Source organism: Ochotona princeps, chromosome 21 (assembly GCF_030435755.1).
Source record: "Ochotona princeps isolate mOchPri1 chromosome 21, mOchPri1.hap1, whole genome shotgun sequence".
NCBI lineage: Eukaryota > Metazoa > Chordata > Mammalia > Lagomorpha > Ochotonidae > Ochotona > Ochotona princeps.
This window is the reverse complement of record NC_080852.1, coordinates 25,487,990-25,508,963: the sequence shown is the minus strand read 5'-3', so window position 1 is coordinate 25,508,963 and position 20,974 is coordinate 25,487,990. Positions and strand designations below refer to the sequence as shown.

The 20,974-nt window shown below is 39.1% G+C and overlaps 1 protein-coding gene across 8 annotated transcripts in view; it reads left to right on the top strand.

The window, feature by feature from the left end:
* The window catches only part of DOCK3 (dedicator of cytokinesis 3), a 279,756-nt gene that overhangs the window by 163,238 nt on the left and 95,544 nt on the right, over positions 1-20,974 (top strand). For all 8 annotated transcript variants that reach the window (XR_009247405.1, XM_058679068.1, XM_058679069.1 and 5 more), the window contains exons 13-14: positions 12,478-12,566; positions 17,129-17,254. Coding sequence is in view for 7 of the 8 variants with exons in the window: in XM_058679068.1 (XP_058535051.1) it covers positions 12,478-12,566; positions 17,129-17,254 (215 nt within the window). In the remaining variant the exon portion in view is untranslated. The remainder of the gene's footprint in view (positions 1-12,477; positions 12,567-17,128; positions 17,255-20,974) is intronic.

Below are 20,974 nucleotides of genomic sequence, written 5' to 3'. Positions count from 1 at the left end.
AGCAACAATATGAGCTGACATTATAATGTAGTGGGTGAAGTGACTACCTGTGATGCTGGCATCCCACATGAGTGCCAGTTCATATCCTAGATGCTCCACTTCCAATTCAGCTGCCTGCTAATTCACCTGGGAAAACAAAAAACATAGTCACAGTTTTGGGCCCCTTGAAACCATGTGAGAGACCCAGAAGAAACTCCTGGATCCTTGTTTTAACTTAGAGCAGTCCTAACTGTCATGGGCACTTGGACAGTGAACCAACAGTTGGAAAATATGTTTATATTCTTTCTTTTTTACTCTGTAACTCTGTCTTTCAAGTAAATAAATCTTTGTTTTAAAGCAATAATAAAAATAATGCCATGAGTAGAAGTACTACCACAAGCTATACAGAGTATATTATTTAAAAAATATTCTTGTGAGTCAACATTTAGTTTTTCTTGCTGTTATTATATTTCTTATAACTGGCAACATAGTACAAATTAGATTAGAAACCATGAATATTTCTATTGGTAAAAATTTGGACATTTTCTTCCTTAATTTTTATTTACTTTCATTTAATTGGAAAGTAGAGAAACAGATTTGCCAGCACTTGGTTTACCCTTCAAATGCCTGCAGTAGGTCAGGATGAGCCAGCCAAATACAGGAATCCAGAACTCAATCTGAGTCTCCCGGATGGATAAAAGGGACCAAAGTATTTGAACCATAATCTGCTACCTCCTAGGATGTACATTAGGAAAAAGCTAGACTCAGAAATTGAACTGGAACTTAAACCCAGACAGTATGATATGAAATATGGATGTCTCAATGACATGTTAACTGTTTCACTAAGTACCTAACCTAATAGTAACCCATAAGAGAAATAAGGGTACAAGTGAAAGTATATACCATGTAGTTCAAAAGTTTCTGTAAAGACCATTTTAAAATGAGAAAACCCAGGGCAAACTACAGAAGAAAGCCCCTTTATTATCAATTATAACAAATTAAAATTAGATTTAAAAATCTTCAAAAATAGTGAAAGAACAAATTTATTTAGGTATTAAAAGTCTCATAAAAATAGTAAAAGTCACAAAGATTAAAAGTGAGCTCAGTATAATAAATACAAAGAGAATAAAAACAAATATCACAAAATTAATGATAAAATGTAAGGTGAAAGATATGAAACTGTGGTTTATGTCAAGAGTATCAGGAATTGATGAAAAGAAAACACCTGCCCGAGGCTGGCACTTGGAGCTAATTCTGTCAAGTCAAATGCCAGAACTACCTGGAGAGTGCATAACCTGGGAGTGAGTGTGGTCTAGAAGAGAAATAGTGGGCACCTCCTTTGGGGCTTCCACTCTCATTGGACAGCACGAACACCAGGACAGGGGCAGGGGTGGCTGTACAGAGGGCACCTGCCAGTAGGTGTGTGGGCTGGATAGTAGGTTGGTTGGGTTGAGCTGGGCTTCAATGCCCATCGACACGTGCGAGAGCTAAATAGGATGTGGGACAGACTTGACAAGCCTGCAGTGCGTACTGGCAAGCATGGGAACCAGGGTAGGGGGCAGAACTGGTGGGGGTTATGGGGAGATACCCCAACCAGGCTGCAGCTCCAACCGGTTTGTGTGAGGACCGAGTATGAAGTGGACAGGATCGAACTGGACTACAACACCCGCTGGTTCACGAGGAAAACAGGGCTGGAAACAGAACGAACGCAGCAGTCCCAACGACCAGCATGAGCATAAGCTGATTGGTGTGATGGATGGTGTCGGATTCTGTACTAACAAACTCGCATAAGAATCAGGCCTGGGATCATCTCAGATGAAGTTTCTTTGGAGATCCCTCCTATTGAACTGCTGATCTTAGAACCCCAACCATGAAGAGACTGTCAGCCAGTGGATTCTGAATAGGATTCATTGCGATTGGAACTGAGAGATTGGCAGCAATCCAGAACTGATGAACTATCAAAACTGTATGAGCAGGACCCTCAGAGCGTGCCTCCCATTGGGGATCTGGGATGGGTGGGAGGTTGGGTGGGGCTTTTCCCTTTGTTTTTTTCCCTGACCCCAGATACAGGGTAAAATGATATTGATGTGGAAACAATGGTATTACCCATTTTCACCCTGTAGCCCTTGACACTTTGTTCCCTAATCAACTAAGTAAGATTATTAAAAAATAATTAAAAAAAAAGAAACAATATGGACATGAAAGTCTTACCCACTTCCCTATAGCTCCTGAACCTTTATACCGTAATTAACTATGTAAAGATTGTCAACAATATAATAATAATAAAAAAAAGGAATCTTAAAAAAAAAAAAACACCTGCCCAATATAAGGTTACATTTAATTTCCTGTTTCAGCCTCTCAGAACTCAGGGCCTCATAGGAAGCAGTGACCTGCAAGGGCCAGCATAGACATGGCAGGGGGCAGCGCTACTTTAACTCCAGATTCCCAGAGGGACCGCCTCTGTCTGCTTGGTTGCTGGAAAGGAAAGAGTTGCTGTTTGCTACCTATTAAATCCAGGATCAGAGTCCAGCATCAGAGGAATTTTCCCAACAATCCATGTACTTCATTTAAACAACATTTGCTAAATTCAGTTATAATATTTCCATTTCCTAACTGGAAGAAGAAGTGAAACCAGAGCTGGGCACAATTGACAGTAACTCTGCCTCCAGCCCTTCACTTTTCCAGAAAGCCCATTTTCTTTCCTAGGGGAAGTAAGGGAATGTTATACCATTATACTGTGGAATTTACAGTAAAGATCTAATTGCTATAACCTCAGAATTTCTACAGCCTATTGAAGTATTAAGAGAAGAAAGAAGTACAGTAAAAGGAAATATTTTCACAGGAGATTTTTTTTAAAAAGGTAGTGGTGAGAAAATGTGATATGAGAGAGTCTGAGTAAAATTGATTTGACAGATAATAACACCATTGGACAATCACCAGTGGCTGTTATTATAAAGTAATCAAGGTGCAAATTGGTGAAGAATGTTTCTAAGCCATTTGGTAAAGAGACAATGCCCTTTAGCCACTTTCTGTACTGCCTGTAAATAAGGTGAGCATAAATAGTCTATGCAAGAACACCTTGATAGTAAAAATGAGAAGTACTGATGCTAGGACAACAGGTGTAAATAGAATATCCCTGTTCTCCAGGCTATATGGTCCTCCCAATTCTAAACAAAGTGTTTAGTCTAAGGCCTGGCACAGTAACCTGGTGGCTAAAGTCCTCGCCTTGCATGCACCAGAATCCCATGACTGCTGGTTCTAATCCCAGCAGCCCCACTTCCCATTCGTCTCCCTGCTTGCAGCCTGGGAAAGCAGCAGAAGACAGCCCAAGGCCTTGGGACCCTGCACCCTATGTGGGAGACCTAGCGAAGGCTACTGGCTTCCTGCTTCAGATTGGCACAGCTCTGGCCGTTGCGGCCACTTGGGAAGTCAATCAGCGGACAGAAGATCTTCCTCTCTGTCTCTCCTCCTCTCTATATCTGAATTTCCAATAAAAATGGAATAAATCTTTTAAAAATTTAATCTAATAAACAGGAGATACATGTTTCATTGTCTGTGAAATATTAATAAAACATGATTCACAGGAAAAAAATCTGTATCACAAGCCACACTTTGAACATAGTTCAGTTAGCATCTAGTGTCATATTGATTATCCAAAGAGGGAAAAGCATGTAGTCATACTACTATCAGAAAACAAAATTGACATAAGTAATCCTCCATTATAAATTATTTAACAATTCCATGTTAGTAAGCTAAGCATAGCATGTTATTTGTTGCACTTTGAGGAAGCATGCATATCATAGATTTCCCTGAGATCAGAACAAATCAAAATGTGATCATGAAGCAAAAGTAGATCAAAGTAAATATGTAATGTGAAGTAGCATAGATAGAAGAAAATGGTTTGTGTTTATGTTAGCATGTCACCTGTGGTAGCAACAATACTTAAATTTGAGACAATGGTTTAGTTCTGTGAACCACATGGATTTCTGCATTAATTTCCAGTGTTACTATGACAAGTTATCACAGATTTGGTTGTATAAAGCCACAGAAATTCATTCTCACAGTTCTGGAAACCAAAAGTGAAATCAGGCTGTCGGCAAGGCAACAAGCCTTCTGGACACTGTAGGAGAGAATCAGTTCTTTATCTCTTGCAGCTTTCTTTGGCTATCAGCACTAGGGGCCAAAACTCTCCTGACATTGCTTCTGCTCACATTATCTCTTCATTTCTTCTGTTTGCTTCACATCTCCCTCTGCCTTTCTCTTGGTTTAGGACACATTCACATAATTCAGAATAACCAAGACCCTTTGTTTAATTACCACTTCAGAGACTCTTTTCCCAAATAAGCTAACATTCATTGGTTTTGGAGATGAGGACAGGAATATATCTTTTGCAACAAGCTCCAGTTAACCTATTAAAATTTATGATTAATGCTAACCTTGAATTATAAAGACTTTTAAAGTCACCATCAATGTGAAGCCTGGTAGCAAACAAATTTTGTATTCTCTGCAAATATGTGGGTCCCAAAAGAAGAAAATAACAATTGAAACTTTCATGCTTGGGTCCTTCGAATAGATTGATCCACCAGAGAATTCTCTTCAAGTCCAGGAAAACAAATGAAAAGGCATCAAGAGATCTTCAGTGTTACTCACAGAAGTCCTTCCACATGAGAAGAAGAAGAAAAAGAAGTGTTCTTGCTAATGGACTATTATTACATGTGTATACAAGTGTGAAATATGACCAACCAGTGCTAACTCCCCTTAGTCTTTGCTTAGCAAGAAGGATTTGACTGCGTCCTCTACATCTGCAACCATGCATATTTCTTGTGAAGCATGGGATTTTGATTAGATTTATTGGAAGAGAAAATTTCTGATGTAACCAGAAGGAAGAGCAGCACTATTTCCTCCTTATGAGATTTTCAAATATATGTTTTCAATAGAAATATGGAATTGATCCCATTTTGGACTTAAATAGCTCCTTTCTGGGCTTGAGTGGACAGATTGGGGTTTATGAGAGCCTATCTAGAATGAAACACACTGGGTTATTTGTGTCAGGTTGGTCCTAGAGACAGTTTCATTAGTCAGGCATTTTTGTAAAAATGTTGGCTCTTTTATTCACCCTTTATCACTGCTTCCCTCTTCTTTTGCACTACAGATAAGAATAGCATTAACTAATGGTCAGTATCAGCGTATTCCTAATTTTGTAGTTTACTGCCTTTTATTTTACAAAAGGGGAGGATGAGTTGGAGTTGGAATCTAATCACAGGTCTGGCTGGTTCCAAAGGCAGAGGCCTGTGCTTGCACTCCAGCTCCGCCTCATACTCCTCATCTGTGAAAGACTTGACAATAGCTGCCTCATAGAATTATGATAATTAATTGGACAAAATGCCCCAATAATTACTTCTCTATAGTAGGGGGCCTTTTAAAATGCAAACCTAGAGGTACTGCAACTTTAATACAACTTTTTAATGTCTTGAATGCTCTTCTGAGTTGCCTACATTGAGGCAAAAGAAGGAAGTTAGATGATTAGCTGTGAGAAACACAGGAATGAAAGTGGTAAGGAAGTAGTAGAGCAGAGAATGGTAAGACATTTAGCAGTGAATGACAGGACAACTCAGCTCTCTTTGCTGAGCAGGTCTTGCACACCTGCTCTTTGCATCTTGGAAATCCTATGCAGAGAAACAAGCACCTCTCTCCTTCTCCTTTATTTTCTGAATAAAGTCCCTTGGGATTTAGCGATTGAAGAGCTACTTCATTGCCTGTGCTTGTTATCCCATCTGTGGGAAAAGTGGGCTGCTATAGAGGCATAGAGATCTCTTTTAGATTACAAAATTCTGCATGTATCTTACAATTGAAGACAGACTATCCACATCAGTAATCACAGTCTAAATGTTAATCTGATTGGATGTAACAATCATGTTTCATTATAATCAGAACTCATTTGACTATTTAATAAATATTCACACTTGTAATTTTTTCTTATAAAATGTCCTAGTGATTGACTAACATATGCTGATATCACATCCACCTGATTTCAGATGGTTTGACTAGCTTCTCTGCACTTAGCCCACATTTTTTGATACTCAGATTTGCATTCTCACGTGTACTTTCAGATTTGTTAGCAGTCACTTGCATGATAATCTTCCTTATCCAGTCTGCATATTCCCCTGTGTTGTAGCAATCAAAAATATGCCCAGTGTCCCACATCACCCCTTGAGAATCACTGCATTAAACCTAGATAGATGGAAGTAAGCTTTTAAAATATGTATTTTATATTCTCTTAGATCAACTTCTTTGCTAATTACTTGCAAAGCACAACAGTATTTTGTTCTGTTCCTTAGTCCTTTGGCCTTAGTTTGGACCATCAGAAAGTGAATTGTTGCTTTCTAATCTTTACTGCCTCTTTTCTGTTTATTCTGCCCAGTGCTATGTCTGCTCTCATATTCATGAAATGTTCAGTGTGTTCTTTTGTGCTACATTATCACTTTTACTCTAAAACCATATTCTTTTGCACAACACAGTAAGAGAATTTTGAGTTCAAAGGGATTTCTGATCTTGAGAATCCTATAATCTTCAACTGTCTCAGGATTATAGTTTTATGAATTCATAGTCGATTTTAACTGCCCAGAATTGTAGAAATCAACTCTATATACTGACCCATTCTTTGGTTTCTGTGGTGTTTCTGGGTATGAAAAACTGGTGAGACATTAGTGGCATTTTTACTCACTCTCATCAAAAGATAGAGAAAAGGAATAATGACAGGGACTTACATCAGTGGACTGAGGTGCTCATGCTCACAGAACCCCTCAGGCTTTGTGAAGTTATTTTTACCTCCAATATTCTCTCATTTAAAGGCATCATTCTTGGACCCGGCGGCGTGGCCTAGCAACTAAGGTCCTCGCCTTGAGCGCGCCGGGATCCCATATGGGTGCTGGTTCTGATCCTGGCAGCTCTGCTTCCCATCCAGCTCCCTGCTTGTGGCCCGGGAAAGCAGCCAAGGATGGCCCAAAGCCTTGGGGCCCTGCACTGGCGTGGGAGACCCAGAGGAAGCTCTTGGCTCCTGGCTTTCAATCAGTTCAGCTCCAGCCATTGTGGTCACTTGGGGAGTGAATCATCAGACAGATCTTCCTCTCTGTCTCTCCTCTCTGTATATCTGACTTTCCAATAAAAATAAATAAATCCTTTTTAAAAATTGTATCAATGAACATTAATTTTTATTTTGTTTTATAACAGTTTAATAGGCATGCGGTCTTCTCTCCCCTCTCCCTCCCCTCCTTACTGATATTCCCTCCAGTTTTACAATGGGTGTCTTTTGTGAACTTTCACAATCCATCATGCTGCCATTGACGTGTCTCCCAATGATGTAGGCATAGACAGTGTTGGTGAGTCCAACATCCAGTCATCAGGACATTATCAACCATTTCGCTGTGAGTACATCCTTGTACTGCATGCATGGGCACACGTTTCTCTCTGTTTCCACATGTTAACATATTTAATTTCCACTACACTTCCATTATGCATCCCTTTAAATACAGACCCAGTGTACACAATCCACCACGGAGAGAAAAAAAATAGTGAACCTTAATCTACATGAAGTTAACAAACATGTAACAAAGGTATCAGTGTGACACCAGGGTGGGGGAAAAGTGTGTCAGGAATCTTCATGTAGGAATAGATGCCAGCATGTGTTCCGTGTAGCACTAGTGAAAGTACGGTAAGGACTAGATTATCGTTACCTATGGGCAGTAGCAAGCAATAGCAGTGATAAAAGGGACATTAGCAATCTCAGATGATTACAAGCAATCAGTCTCTTAAGGGTGATTGATTAATCAGTTATATCACATGATCTTATGAAAGGTACAAATAATTAGGAAGTGCAAAAAGGTAGAATTTACAGGTAAAATCATTAGATTTGACATTGTTTTACTGTAAATTGAAATAGGAAAGAGCCATTCCCTGAGATGATGTGCAGAACTTCTGCTAGCCATGTTAGCATTGAGCCTCATCAGGGCACAATCTCTTGCAATTAGATATATTAGATATATACCTACCTACATTCTTTTGCAGAAATGCATTCCGTTGATTTTGCTTGATTCCTGGATTTCTGTTCTCTGTTACATCCTTTGATTGTGGTGTCACATATGCTTACTTTGTTGTTATTGTTTTGTATTTTTAATGGCCGTTATATTAGAACAAACATGATATCTGACCTTTTGGGATTGACTCATTTCGCTTAGCATAATGGTCTCCAGTTGGGCCCATTTGGCCACAAACAATTGTGTTTCAATTTTTTTTAAATAGCTGAGTAGCATTTCATAAAGTAGATGAACCACACTGTCTTTATCCAGTCCTCTGTTAATGGGCATTTAAGTTGCTTCTGTGTTTTTGCAATTATTGATTGTGCTACAAATAACATAGGGGTGTATGTTGCTTTCTCATGTATCAGATCTTTTGATATATTCCTAGAAGTGGAATTGCTGGGTCATATGGTAGGTGAATTTTCAGTTGCCTGAATATTCTCCATATTGGTTCCATAGTGGTTGCACCAACCTGCAATCCCACCAGCAGTGGAGTAGGGTTCCTTTCTCCCCCACCTAACGCAACCTCATCAGCAGGTGTTGTTGGTAGTTTTCTGTATGTGGGCCGTTTTCACTGAAGCTAAGTGGAACCTCAGTGTTGTTTTTATTTGAATTTCCCTTATTGCCGGAGAGCTTGAGCATTTTTTCATATGCCCGTTATCCATTTGGATTTGTTCCTTTGAAAAGTGCCCATTTCCCTTGCCCATTTCTTGACTGGTGTGTTTGTTGTGGTTGTTCTGGAGTTCTTTGTATATTCTAGATATTAGCCCCTTGTCTCCTGTGTAGTGTGCAAAAGATTTTCTCCCATTCTGTTGATTGCTTTTTCACTTTCTTAATTGTTTCCTTTGCTGTGCAGAAGCTTCTTAGTTTAATGCAGTCCCATTTGTTTATTTTGATCTTGAGTTCCTTTGCTTTTGATGATTTTTCTTGGAAATTGGTGCCTCAGCCTATATCTTGTAGAGTGTTTCCAGCTTTCTCTTCTAAAAGTCTGATGGTTTCTGGGTGTAGGTTTAGATCTTTTATCTTTTATCTTTTATCTTTTGATCTTTGTGTATGGTGAAAGGAATGGGTCTTGCTTCTTGATTCTGCAGGCTGCTAACCAGTTGTTCCAACAGCATCTATTGAAGAGACCTTCTTTTTTTCCCAGATTGTTCCCTGTTTTCTTGTTGAAGATTAGATGGATATATATGTATGGGTTCCCTTCTGATGTTTCTATTCTGCTCCATTGGACTTCCTCTCTGTTTCTGTGCCAGTACCAGGCTGTTTTGATAAGTACCGCCCTGTAATATGTCCATAGGTCTGTGATTGTGATACCTCCCTCTAGGTTCTTTTTCTTCAGGATGGTTCTGGCTATTACTGGGTTTTTTTTTAAATTTCCAGATGAACCTTTGTATCATTTTTTCCAATTCTGTGAAGAAGGTGTTTGGTATTTTGATTGTAATCACATTGAATGTATATATTGCTTTTGGTAATATGGACATTTTGATGATACTGAGTTTGCCCATCCAGGAACATGGTATATTTCTCCATGTTTTGAAGTCTTCTATTTCTTTTCTTAATATTTTGTAGTTTTCCTCATAGAGATCTTCCACATCTTAAGTTAGGTTTATTTCCAGGTATTTCATTTTCTTCTCTGTTATTTTCAAGGGTACCTTGCTTGTTAGTTCTTTTTCAGCCTTGGGCTTGTTTGTGTACACTAGGGCTGTTAATCTCTGTTCATTTATTTTGTACTCTGCCACTTTACCAAACTCTCATGTATGTTCTAGCTATTCCTTTATTGAATCTCTTGGTCCTCCTATGCATAGAATCATGTCATTTGCAAACAGAGATAGCTGACTTCCTCGTTATAGAATATTAATAATTTTTAAAAGATTCTAAGATTATACTTTTTTAAAAAGACAGGGAAAATTATAGAACTATGTGAGACTGAACCAAGCCAATACACATGAATTTCTGTGGGTTTAAAAGCCTCCTCTTCAAACTAAACCAAACTAAGGTCTTAAGGTAAGAAATAGCATTAAAAAGTGCATATTATGTTCAAAGAATGGAGGTTTCCATCTATTAAGGCTAGACAGCAGTTTTACTTGAAGTTTCAATAGTAACTCCATAGATATGGCATGGGGATGCTGCTAGGAGAATTGGAGAAGATAGAGGGTACAAAATGATCAGATTTCTCATAGGGTTAGACTCAAGGGCTTCAGTCTGGGCCAGCCCCAGCTGCTGTGGGCATTTAAAGAGTGAACCAGCAAATGCCAGATATTTTACTTTCACTCTGTCATAAAAAGTTAATGCACTCGTCTGAGAGTTGATCATGGCCAAATCATAACTCTAAAGAGAAGTTGGACGTGACAAATTCTTAGGATAACAAAACTTTAAAATATGTTAACTGCTGGGAGGGTTCTGGCTTAATGAACTGGTGGGTTCCACTCAGTGATAGGACTTATTTGGGAGCAGACAGATTGGAGATTACTCATAAAAGTCACCTGCTTAGGGACAAGCCTGGGTTGAGTATACCATTTTAGGGCTTTGAAGCCTCTGGTAGTAACTGAAGCCATGGGAGTAGATGATACTGTCCAGGAAGGTTTATAAAGGAAGAAGGAAATGAGCTGCAGGCATAATTATAAAGGCTACTGATGTGATGTGCATGGGGAAAAGTAAGACAGGAAGAAGCTTCTTCATTAGATGTCTGGCATCTTAATTGTATAAGATAAATGGAGGAGCAGATACAAATGAAATAGTAAACAATGTCACAATTGGTACGGCCAATAAAACACTTGAACCACTGTACTCCAAAGGGACCAGTGATGGCTTACTGAAGAAATACTGGAATTACTCTACATGCTGTGGGTGGGAGGATAATAATTTTTACTCACCTCTTGAGGTTACAAGGAATGTATTACTTGTGACTAACTAACAGGTTTCAGTGTAAACCTGTAAAGTGACAAAAAAAATCAATGGAGGCAAGTCTTCTGAGTCCTCCCCAGCTAGGCATTTCACTGATGCACTGATTGGTTGGACAAGATGAGACAGTTATACATCAGGCAGGAAGGGCTAGATGCATTGCTGTCAGCTTCTCAGTTTTCTCAATAAGTTGTTAAATCACAAATGACTACCCTAATTAACTATGCAGATTGTCCAAAATTTTAAAAATAGAAAAAAATCACAAATGACTATTTTAAAGCTCCTGTCCTCCTTCATATGTTTGGAAGGTATTCTGTAAACAAAAAGTGGTTCTTAGATTTCTGGGCTGTGAAAACTTCCTTTTGAACCATCATCACAGCTCTGAGTAAAAGGGTCATTGATACGATTAAAAAGTCCTAAGAGATGCGGACTAGAAAAACTAACAGAGCTAACAACAGAACTGCTTTATCTCAGTATGGCCACTGTACAATTCCTGTAGTGCTTCATGCTGCCAGATAGCACTTATTGTGACTTGCTTTGGGATTTCCTTTGGAGAATTGCCATCCTGCACTAGAACTTTTGAATAAACAGTGGATGATGTTGTGAATTTTCTTCGATGTGTGGGTTTTATTATCTGTGACTTGTAGGTATAAACCTCTTGAAGCAATAGGGCAAAGGCAGGATGAGGAATTGCGGATTCCATAAGTGTCCAATGGAATTTTCAAGAGCTTAGCCTACTTTCAACCCAGCTGTTCAATAAAGTGCCTGTATTAAGATGAGGAATTCCTAGTTATAAACTCTGTTCCAACTGATTGTGGTTATAAGCTCCCTAGATTGTATTTAAAGGGGTCACTAATATGTCAGAATTTAGTGCAAGTGTGGTGGTATTCCTCCTTTCTGTTTTGCCCTAATCCTAAAGTCCCTAGGAAAGCATCCAGCCTTCCCTACTAAGCTGCTTTCCCTTACCTCAGAGGACTTCATAATGAACCAACCCACTGCTCATGTGCTTTTTGCCTCTTGGTTTGATTGAATTATACCTATAAGCAGATAGTTTTTGTATTGCCCTCAGTTTAACAGTATAATGATAGTTGAGTGACAGTTTACAGCCAATGTCATGGCAGTTTTTAAATAGTGGTACCAATAGGAACTGGTTTTGTGGTTGTTGATGTTTGTTTAGTTTTTTTTTTTTTTTTAATGAACTTTCTTCTTTGGTGCCTGGCTGTGTGTGTGTAAGGGAACTAGGGGGAAAAAATGTCAAGTGACAGAGTACTACTTGAAACGGAAGCATCTCTTGCCACTTAAAAAAATGTGTAGTGTTTTTTAAGGGTTTCTGTCCTTTCAAAAGCATTAGTCTTGTACACTTAATAGGAAATGAACCTTATCTAATTTAGTAACACAGCTTTTTTTTTTTCCTTTTTAGTAACGTGAAGAATCATTTTCCCTTCAGATGTATTGTGGCACATTGGAATGTCTGACATGTTTAACATACTTGAGAGCCATGATACCTGTCCTTCTATTGCAGGTGCAACAACGAAAGTGAGTGGTCCCAGATCCATGAGAATATCATCCGAAAGTCCAGTGCCAAGTACTCTGCACCCAGTGCCAGCCACGGTGACGTATTTCTTTGGCTAACCCATTTTTGTTGAGTTTGCATTTGTTGATTACACATACCTTATTCCCCTGGTGCTGATTGCCAGCTCTATGCAAAGTTCAGTCTTCTATAGATATTTATTCTCCCGCCCAAGCACTTAATGTAATTCTTTTTTGTAATAATTTAAAGCCTTTCCTATTGTATGCTGACTAAAAGCACATTCCTTTGATAGACTCCATGTGTCTTGGTGGGTAACTTGAATTCTAACGAGTCTAAAGAGAATAAAATGTTGTGTTGTGGGGTTTTTTACATTGTTAAATCTGTGTTTTTATGAACCAAAAGTTAAAAACCCAGACCCCTCCCAAAAAAGACAAATACTAATATTCACTTGTTTTCTGTTCATGTCTATTGTTAACATCATCAGTATAGGTTGACATTAGTGATGATCAGTCTTCCAAGGTTAGTCGTTCTGGAACTGGAATAGAACCTCTGTATTTCCAAACAGCTTTCATTTTAATTCAACATTTTCTCCTTTTCCCTTCTTTTCCCTTCTTTCCCCTTCTTTCAAGCTCTGTTTAAGTAGTCACTATCTAAATCTCAGTACAGTTTCTCACATTAGATTATATTTTAAGTTGAATGTTAACTGCTTGATTAAAAAGGTATATTTAAGAGCCTGTGAACCTTTACATATACCCCTATGGATTGCTATCTAATTTACATAGAACTGTGTTTCTCCTGATAATTTTTCAAATCTAAATCATTTCATAACATCTTTTATATAACCTTTTTTGTTTTCACTTTCATAGATCTTGTTAGAAATTAGAGGTTGGTCTTAAAAGACAATGTAGAGCCACTACAAGGCATCACTGTTCTTAAAGAATGGTACTTGTTGAGGAGTGTATTTTTGTTCTCTGTGAAGGTCAACATATTTCGAATATGAGAATTTTTAGAGAAGCCCCACATACAAAGGTTGGGAAGGTTGAGACCCTCAGTTGGATCTGCTTAATCTCTATTGTGGGGTCCTGAGACCCTCTCTCACTAATGTTAAATGACACTTTTCGCTTATGAGTGTACCTGGATGTCAAGGATCTGATGCAGTATGCTTGAAGGAGCAGCATACAGTGTACTAAAACGAGGTGAAGCAAAGAGACACGTCAAATTTTGTGTTAAAGTATAGGAAAGTTACTATCAATTTGGGAAATTCTCAAATCAATATCTGTTGTTTTTGTTGTTGTTGTTTGCTTTAGTTACTTAATTTATACAGAGTCTTGGTTACAGATTACTAGGGTATGCTATGATTAAGCATGCAGAACATTTGTAATAACACTTCTTCAAACAAATGCTAAAAGAGCATTTTTCACCTCATAAAGATGTTTTTAACTTGCTCTCCACATGAGCAGAAGCTATGCCATCTTAATTGTCTGTGATTTTTGTCCAGAATTTAGAGAGCTTCAATTAAAAACAAGTAAAGACACATAAAGAAGCTGGAACAGAAGTTTTCCAGTCATTTTTTTAGTAACAATGAATTGTACCTTTGGTGACATGCATTGGAGTGGAATTAATTTACGTAATTCTCACACAGTGTCCTCCCATGGAGGGAGTGAGCAAATTTGCTGTCCAGTATTTCTCACAAGCATCAATTTGTTCATTTACTTTTTTATGGGCCAGTCGTTAACCTGTGATTAAGTTCAGAAGGAAAATGGCATTCTTGGGGCCAGTGTTGTGAAGAAGCAGGTAAAGCCAATTCTTACAATGTCAGCAGTCGCCTGTTTGTATTTATTCAAGTCCCAGCTACTCTACTTCTGGTCCATATTGCTGCTAATGGTCTGAAAAAATCAGTGAGAGATGATGACCCAAATGTTTGGGCCCCTGTATTCATGTGGGAGACCTGAAAGTAGTTCCTGGCTCCTGGCTCCTGGCTCCTCGCTTCAGCCTGGCTGGTCTCTGGCCATTGTGGCCAGCCAAGTATTGAACCAAGGGATGGAAGCTCTCTGTCTCTGTATAAAACTTCAATTTTCAAATAAATAAGTCTTTAAAAGAAAATGATTTTCTTATGTTAAGCAGTAGATTTGTTCAGATTGGTGAAAAGATTGTATAGAGATTGAGTTCATTGTCTTAAGGTTCCCATTGTGATGATGGGCAAGTAGAACACCCAAGTATTGCTAAAGGACACGTTGCCTATTAGGTTGGTGAGGGAATCACTTTTTGTCTCTATTAATGAAGTTGTTATTGCCGTGAGGATCATTCCTTAGCATTATTTAAGTCATGTATGGCTTCAAAACCAGAAATAAAACAAAACAAAAAAACCCTGAAGTTCCAAAATTGCGAACCCAAACAAAAGGAGAATGCCACTTTTATATCCTCAATTTATGGCTTCTTGCATTCTTCATGAATCTTGCACTTCATCTTGTGGATAATAAGTTTTCCTCTTGCCATATTTAGGGACGGAAAGTCAGCTGCTCAGGATCTGTTTGGTAACTCAGAGGTTAGCTGTGACTCTCCCAGCATCTATACAAGCATCATTGCATTTGTAGGATATATTGGTTGCTTAAAACATGCATAAACAGAAGGCCTCTAGTGGAGTACTTAAGTAAATTCCTGTCAGTGAGGAATAGTAAGAGTATATACGCTGATTTATTTTCTTTGTTTTGTAACCATCATTCCCCCAAATTCTGTAGATTGTCCCAAATTCTGTAGATTGTCCCATCTTCAACTATTTTCTCCATGGTAGATTGTATCCTGGCCAGTGAATACCTGGGGTTTCATGGTATTCATGAATGAAACCCAATAAATGGATTACAGTTTGAGGGAGGGATAAATACTTTCCAATTTTCTGCCCTCTTGTGGTCTTTGTTCTGACCTCTAGGCTTTCAGATGCATAAACTAATCATGGGTTAATTCACCCAATAATTAGGCTGTAAAAATTATTATTTTTTAAGATTTATTTATTTTTATTGGAAAGGCAGATATACAGAGAGGAGGAGAGACAGAGTGAATCTGCTGATTCACTCTTCAAGTGACTGACTGCATCAGTCAGAATTGCGCCTATCTGAAGCCAGGAGCCTCGAGTCTTTTCCGGGTCTCCCACGTGGGTGCAGGGTCCCAAGGCTGTGGGTCGTCCTTGGCTGCTTTCCCAGGCCACAAGCAGAGAACTGGATGGGAAGCGAGGCAGCCGAGATTAGAACCGGCGCCCATATGGGATTCTGGCACATGCAAGGCGAGGAATTTATTCCCTAGGCTACTGTGCCAAGCCCTGCACAAATTATTTTTAGAGAACTCAAATTCCCAAACACTGACTATCAAACAGAATAATGACTGGAACATTGGTTGTTTGCTTTTCAGGACATTGAGATCCTGGTGTTAATGAAACCCAGGGTTTTTTTAGGAAACATGAGTTTAACAGAACCAATTAAATAATCCTGAAGTTTTATCTGGAATGTAGTAGAAATGTATTTCCTGCACTGTCTTAGCTGTAGAGTTCATTTTACTAGTTATTTCAGTAATTTATCTGCTGGTTATAGTATCTGTGGCAACTTTTCTGACTTTTTATCAATTTCTCTATCCCTTCCCTTCCACCATTCCCAGATGATTCTTATTTCTGATCCTTGTACTGTTCTAGTTTTCTTCATTATCATAACACATTTTCCCTTAATTTCTATAGATGTTCACCTCCTGCACAATTCTGAAGTTGCTAAATCAGTGCAGGTGCTTGCTGGTGACCCAGAATCAGCCCAACATTCAACATGCTCCTAACAGCCAATCTCAGAGTTGACGGGCTTCAACTCCACATAGACCTGGTCTCTTGCAGTCTTCAAGCCAGTAGCAGTTGTGGAGACCCTTAGCAGGATGGAGTAAAGGAGATTTCACAAAATTCTAACTTAGTTGGAAAACTCCATTGGTTCAATGTGAGCCAGAACTCAAAATACCTAAAAGAGGCATTATAGAGTCTCCTACGTTCTGAACAAAGCTCATTTATTAGAAGGATCTGCAATTCTCAAGAAGCCTCCAGCAAGGTCAAGTTAGGCCTTAAAAAGTAACCTATCTTTTCCTTGTGATGCAGTTTTGCAAAGGAGAGATGTACTATCTTCTCTGTTCCTTTCTTTACAAGCACTAGTGCAAGGTTAAAGCAGCTACTTGCTTCCCATAGTTTGTCATACTTTAACCATCAAACAGCACATCTTAGTTACAGCTTGTGGGACACACTGACCTATGGTCCTCTTTAATCACACTTGTTTCTAATCTGTAGATTTCTCTGAGTTTTTAAAGGAATTATTTAAGTAATTTAGTCCTCTCATTCCATATTCACTGAGGGCCAAGGGGACCCTAAGCTGGATCCTTGGGAACAGAGAGGAAGCCCACTCAATCTCCCAGACTTCAGTCTGTGTTTAAGGTCACTTTCGCTCAAGTTCCTTTAACTTTCTGAAGTGTTACTTCAGAATAACAAACATCCTGCATCTAAACTTTCCCAAAGAAAAATCCTGAACTTTGCCTGTTTTCTCTATAAATTTAACTCTTTGTCTTCTAATAAAACATAACAGTGAAAATATGGTTCTGAGTTAAGAAAATGGCTTTTTTTTTCCAGGTCTGATTGTTTCTCTGCAGCTTCTTCGTGGAGACATGGAACAGATCCGGAGAGAAAATCCCATGATTTTTAATAGGGGATTGGCAATTACAAGAAAATTGGGATTTCCTGATGTCATCATGCCAGGTAGGCATCACTGCTTGGGGCTGGGGAGGAAAATAAAATCCACTGCTCCTCTCAGGAGCCTGTGAAGAACCGTGCTGTGGAGGAGCCCTAAAGCCTCCATATTCCAAGTCAGATTGCACCCCTCAATCAAGGGCAACCAGTGGCCCTTTTAACTGAAACCCCAGAAACCCTTTTCCAGAAACCCTTTTCCAGAAACCCCCACATTGCATTTACCACATAGCATGGCAGCCTAGGATATGAGCTTTGGTGTTTTCTGTGAAGAATGAATGATAAAAGCCAATATGGAACTCTTCATGGATGTGTTTGTATACCCTTCTCTTCTAGCACATTTCCTTGAAGAGTGCTGCTGCCTCTTCCCTGCTTTAAAGATAAAATGTCCCAAAACATGTACCTGCAATATAAGTGAATCCACTTTGTGTAGAAGTAGCAGAACAGGCAAGTGGTATGAATTAGGCACTGTGAACAATGCTGCCTTTTCAGTTTCTCAGGAATTCTCTCACACTGTTTACCTATTACCTGTTGGAAAACAGCCAGGGCTGAGAATAGGAAATCAGTCACTGATCTTCAGGTGTGCTTCCAGTAGGTCAGTGCCTGTTCATGTTTCTTAACCGGGTGGGTAGAAGTAGGGATGAAGATGTAGTAACAGAGCAGTAGAGACATGATCCAAATGGATTGTAGGAGGTCTGATTACTAGAGAAAGTGCAAAGAGGGAGATCAGAATGGACAAGTGTCTGGCTATCTGGACACCTTCCAGGAGGAGAGAACCTACCTCTCAGTTGAGTTTTAATGTACTGATAAGGACTTGTTTGCTTTTGCTTAAAAAGGCCAGGCAAAGCTAGACTGGAATGATTGTGACCTCTTTAGATATTGTCTGTTTGAACTTCTTCATGGTTCTTTACTTAATTCTCTTGTTGGAAACATTACCTAGCACATACCCAAAGGGCAGTATGGCCTAAGTGTAGGGTAGGCTCAGGTTATGGATCTAGTGACCTGCTAGCTTCCCAGGCTGTGGCCAGATTTGCTTTCTGTCTCCTCCATTCTCTCCTCACAGACAATGTACATGCAGAGCAAGCCACTGTGTACAGTCTTCTCACGCCCCCCAGGAGGGCATTTCAGATAAGTTTAAGCCACTAGTCAATGATATTTTCCTCCAAGAACTAAGAAGATGTCATATTTATGAAGGCCCCAGGATGTTTCCTGCTTGTTGTCCTGGCACCATTCCTTAGGTCCTTGTGGGCGTGGTAATCAGGAGATGAGCCCAAGCATAGTCCCTGACTTCTCAGCTGTGTGGCTTTGAAAAAGAAAATAGATGGTTACTAATATTGATCTGGTGAGCTGTTTTAAGTTACATAGTTAAAACTGCATGATGTAGTAGTACATTCTAAAAATATATATTTTAAGTCCTCCTGAGATCTTGTTTATCTAACATTTGGACATTTTCTTTGTAATAGTCCTTACTTTCTCATGGTATTAAAATCAAGTAATCAAGGACTGAGAAGGAACAAACTTCAGCCAACAATGTATTTTAACAAAGTTTGATTTTAAGTTACAATATCTCAACCTCATCTATGGAAAGAGATCTTTCTGGAGTACTCTGCAACTCTTTATATTTTTGGATTTTGTGAATGTTGGATGTAGTTGTGTAAATCCAAAGTATCAGGCATTGGTAAGACAAGCTGAAGTTAAGATGCTTTTCGCCTTCCAGGGATAGCTAAGGGACCATTGTATGATTTGTTCCATAAAGCAGAGAAATGGAGCAGACCTGGGAGGTCCAGAGTGGGTCTGTGAGTGTGCTGCTTCCTGAGTTAACCCGTCGTTTTTAAGGATTCTGTAGCTAAAAATAAGCAATCTTTTGTGTATATTCTCTTTCCTCCTCTGTTCTTTCTCTTCCTGAAAAAAAAAGAGCTTTCTTTACTTATGGACACTGCCAGAGTTATGCACTACAATTGACAGCACCCTTCATGTACCCCAATATACTCTCAATGTACCCCTTCATCTGTTGTAATCTTCTGTGTGGGCTATGACAGTCCTTTAGCCCTCACAATGTTTATGTAACCAAATTAAAAGTAACAATTTCATCTTCTTGACACATGCACATATGGAGCAAGCACAAGGAAAGAAATCATTTCAATAACTGTGAGCATTTCAGTACTGAAGTCTGAGAAATTAGAGTAAATTGAGGAAAAAATTAGAATTATTCAAAAGCTGTGATCCTTATTTTAAAACCACCCAACAGTTGGCAGAAACTGCCAGACAGACATTAATTTGCGAGGACTTTTTTTTTTTTTTTTTGGTCAGGATGGCCCAGTTAGATCCCTTGTGAAAACATATTGGCAGAGTTGCAGAGACAAGCACTAGGCATACCAGCACCTAATATGCCATTCTGTAAGGTCTTTCTGCCATCTAAGCAGTGCTTTCCTTGAGAGTATACATGTACAGCATGTGGGTGCAGCAAGCAGGAGATATCACACTCTGTGCCACAGCTGATGTCCTGCTTGCATAGCCTCCCAGCTCTGCTCAGAACTCAAGGTCATGAACACAAGGTAACAGTGATGCTGCTCACATTCTGGGAGCTGTTACCACTGAAATCCTAGAGATATCAATGCCCACCTAGCTGATGCCATCTTAGACTATAGATGAACAAATGGATAAAGAGAAGTTAAGCCTTTAAAAAAACATATACCTTTTGGTATGTTAGTCACCATGTTTCTGTGGATACATCCTCCTCCCCTCCAAATTAATTTATATTCAGTATAAAAATTCCTAGCTGTAACACACTTTTTGTCCTTTCCTAGATTTTTTGAAGATAAACAGAAAAAGCTGACAAGGGACAGGTGTTCTAGGTGTATGGGTTGATATCAACATTGTTCCCCATGACTCACCAGAATAAGCCATAATAAAATTGTGAAGAAAACTGGCTCCCAAAATACTGTAACCTGAAAGGAGTCACTTAAGTCCACATGCTCAGCAGGGAACTGTGCTCTTCTCCAGACCATATCTAAACCAAAACAGATATACTGATACCCTTATGTGTTCTCTACTACTTAACTTTCTTGGAAAATTTGTGCCGTGGAGTTGGTGAGGTCAGCAGGAATACAGACTCTTTCAGGACTCTGGAAAGTGCAGTGTTTTAGCCTAATTTCTAAGTTTTGGATCCTTAGGGCTGTCATTCACTGTGGATTTTCTATTAGGCAACTGATCTTCTGTCTTGTCATAAGACATCCACCTATATGACTCACTGTTTTCTTCTGACTAACGAGTAAGCTTTTTCTGAAAATAGTGGTCCTCTAACTTCAGTGTGCTCAGAATCACCTAAAAGTCTTTTAAAAATGCTAATTGTTAAGGCCGCCCCATTAGTAGGACTGACATGATACCAAACAATTTCTTGCAAGCTTTACAGATGATGTTGCTGGTCTGGGACCCCCATTGATAACCGTGTCCTAGAAAGTACTTTGCTTTAGCAATGTTTTGTCCTTCCCTGAGTCAGATCTAAAGTATGTACGGCTCCTTTCTGGGTTGCCCTGAACTTGTCCATTAGCTGTGCAGGCAGGATACTAGGGAACCCTTTGATTTTTGCCTCTGTGCTCAGAAATGCACTCTGCCCTTTCCTTTGACTCCTGATAAAAAGTGCAGCATGCTTCATCACCAACTTGCAAGTGATGTTTCCTTTTCTTTTCCTAGTTACCTTAATTGTTCTTGTTTCTTTCTGTGCTGTTCCCT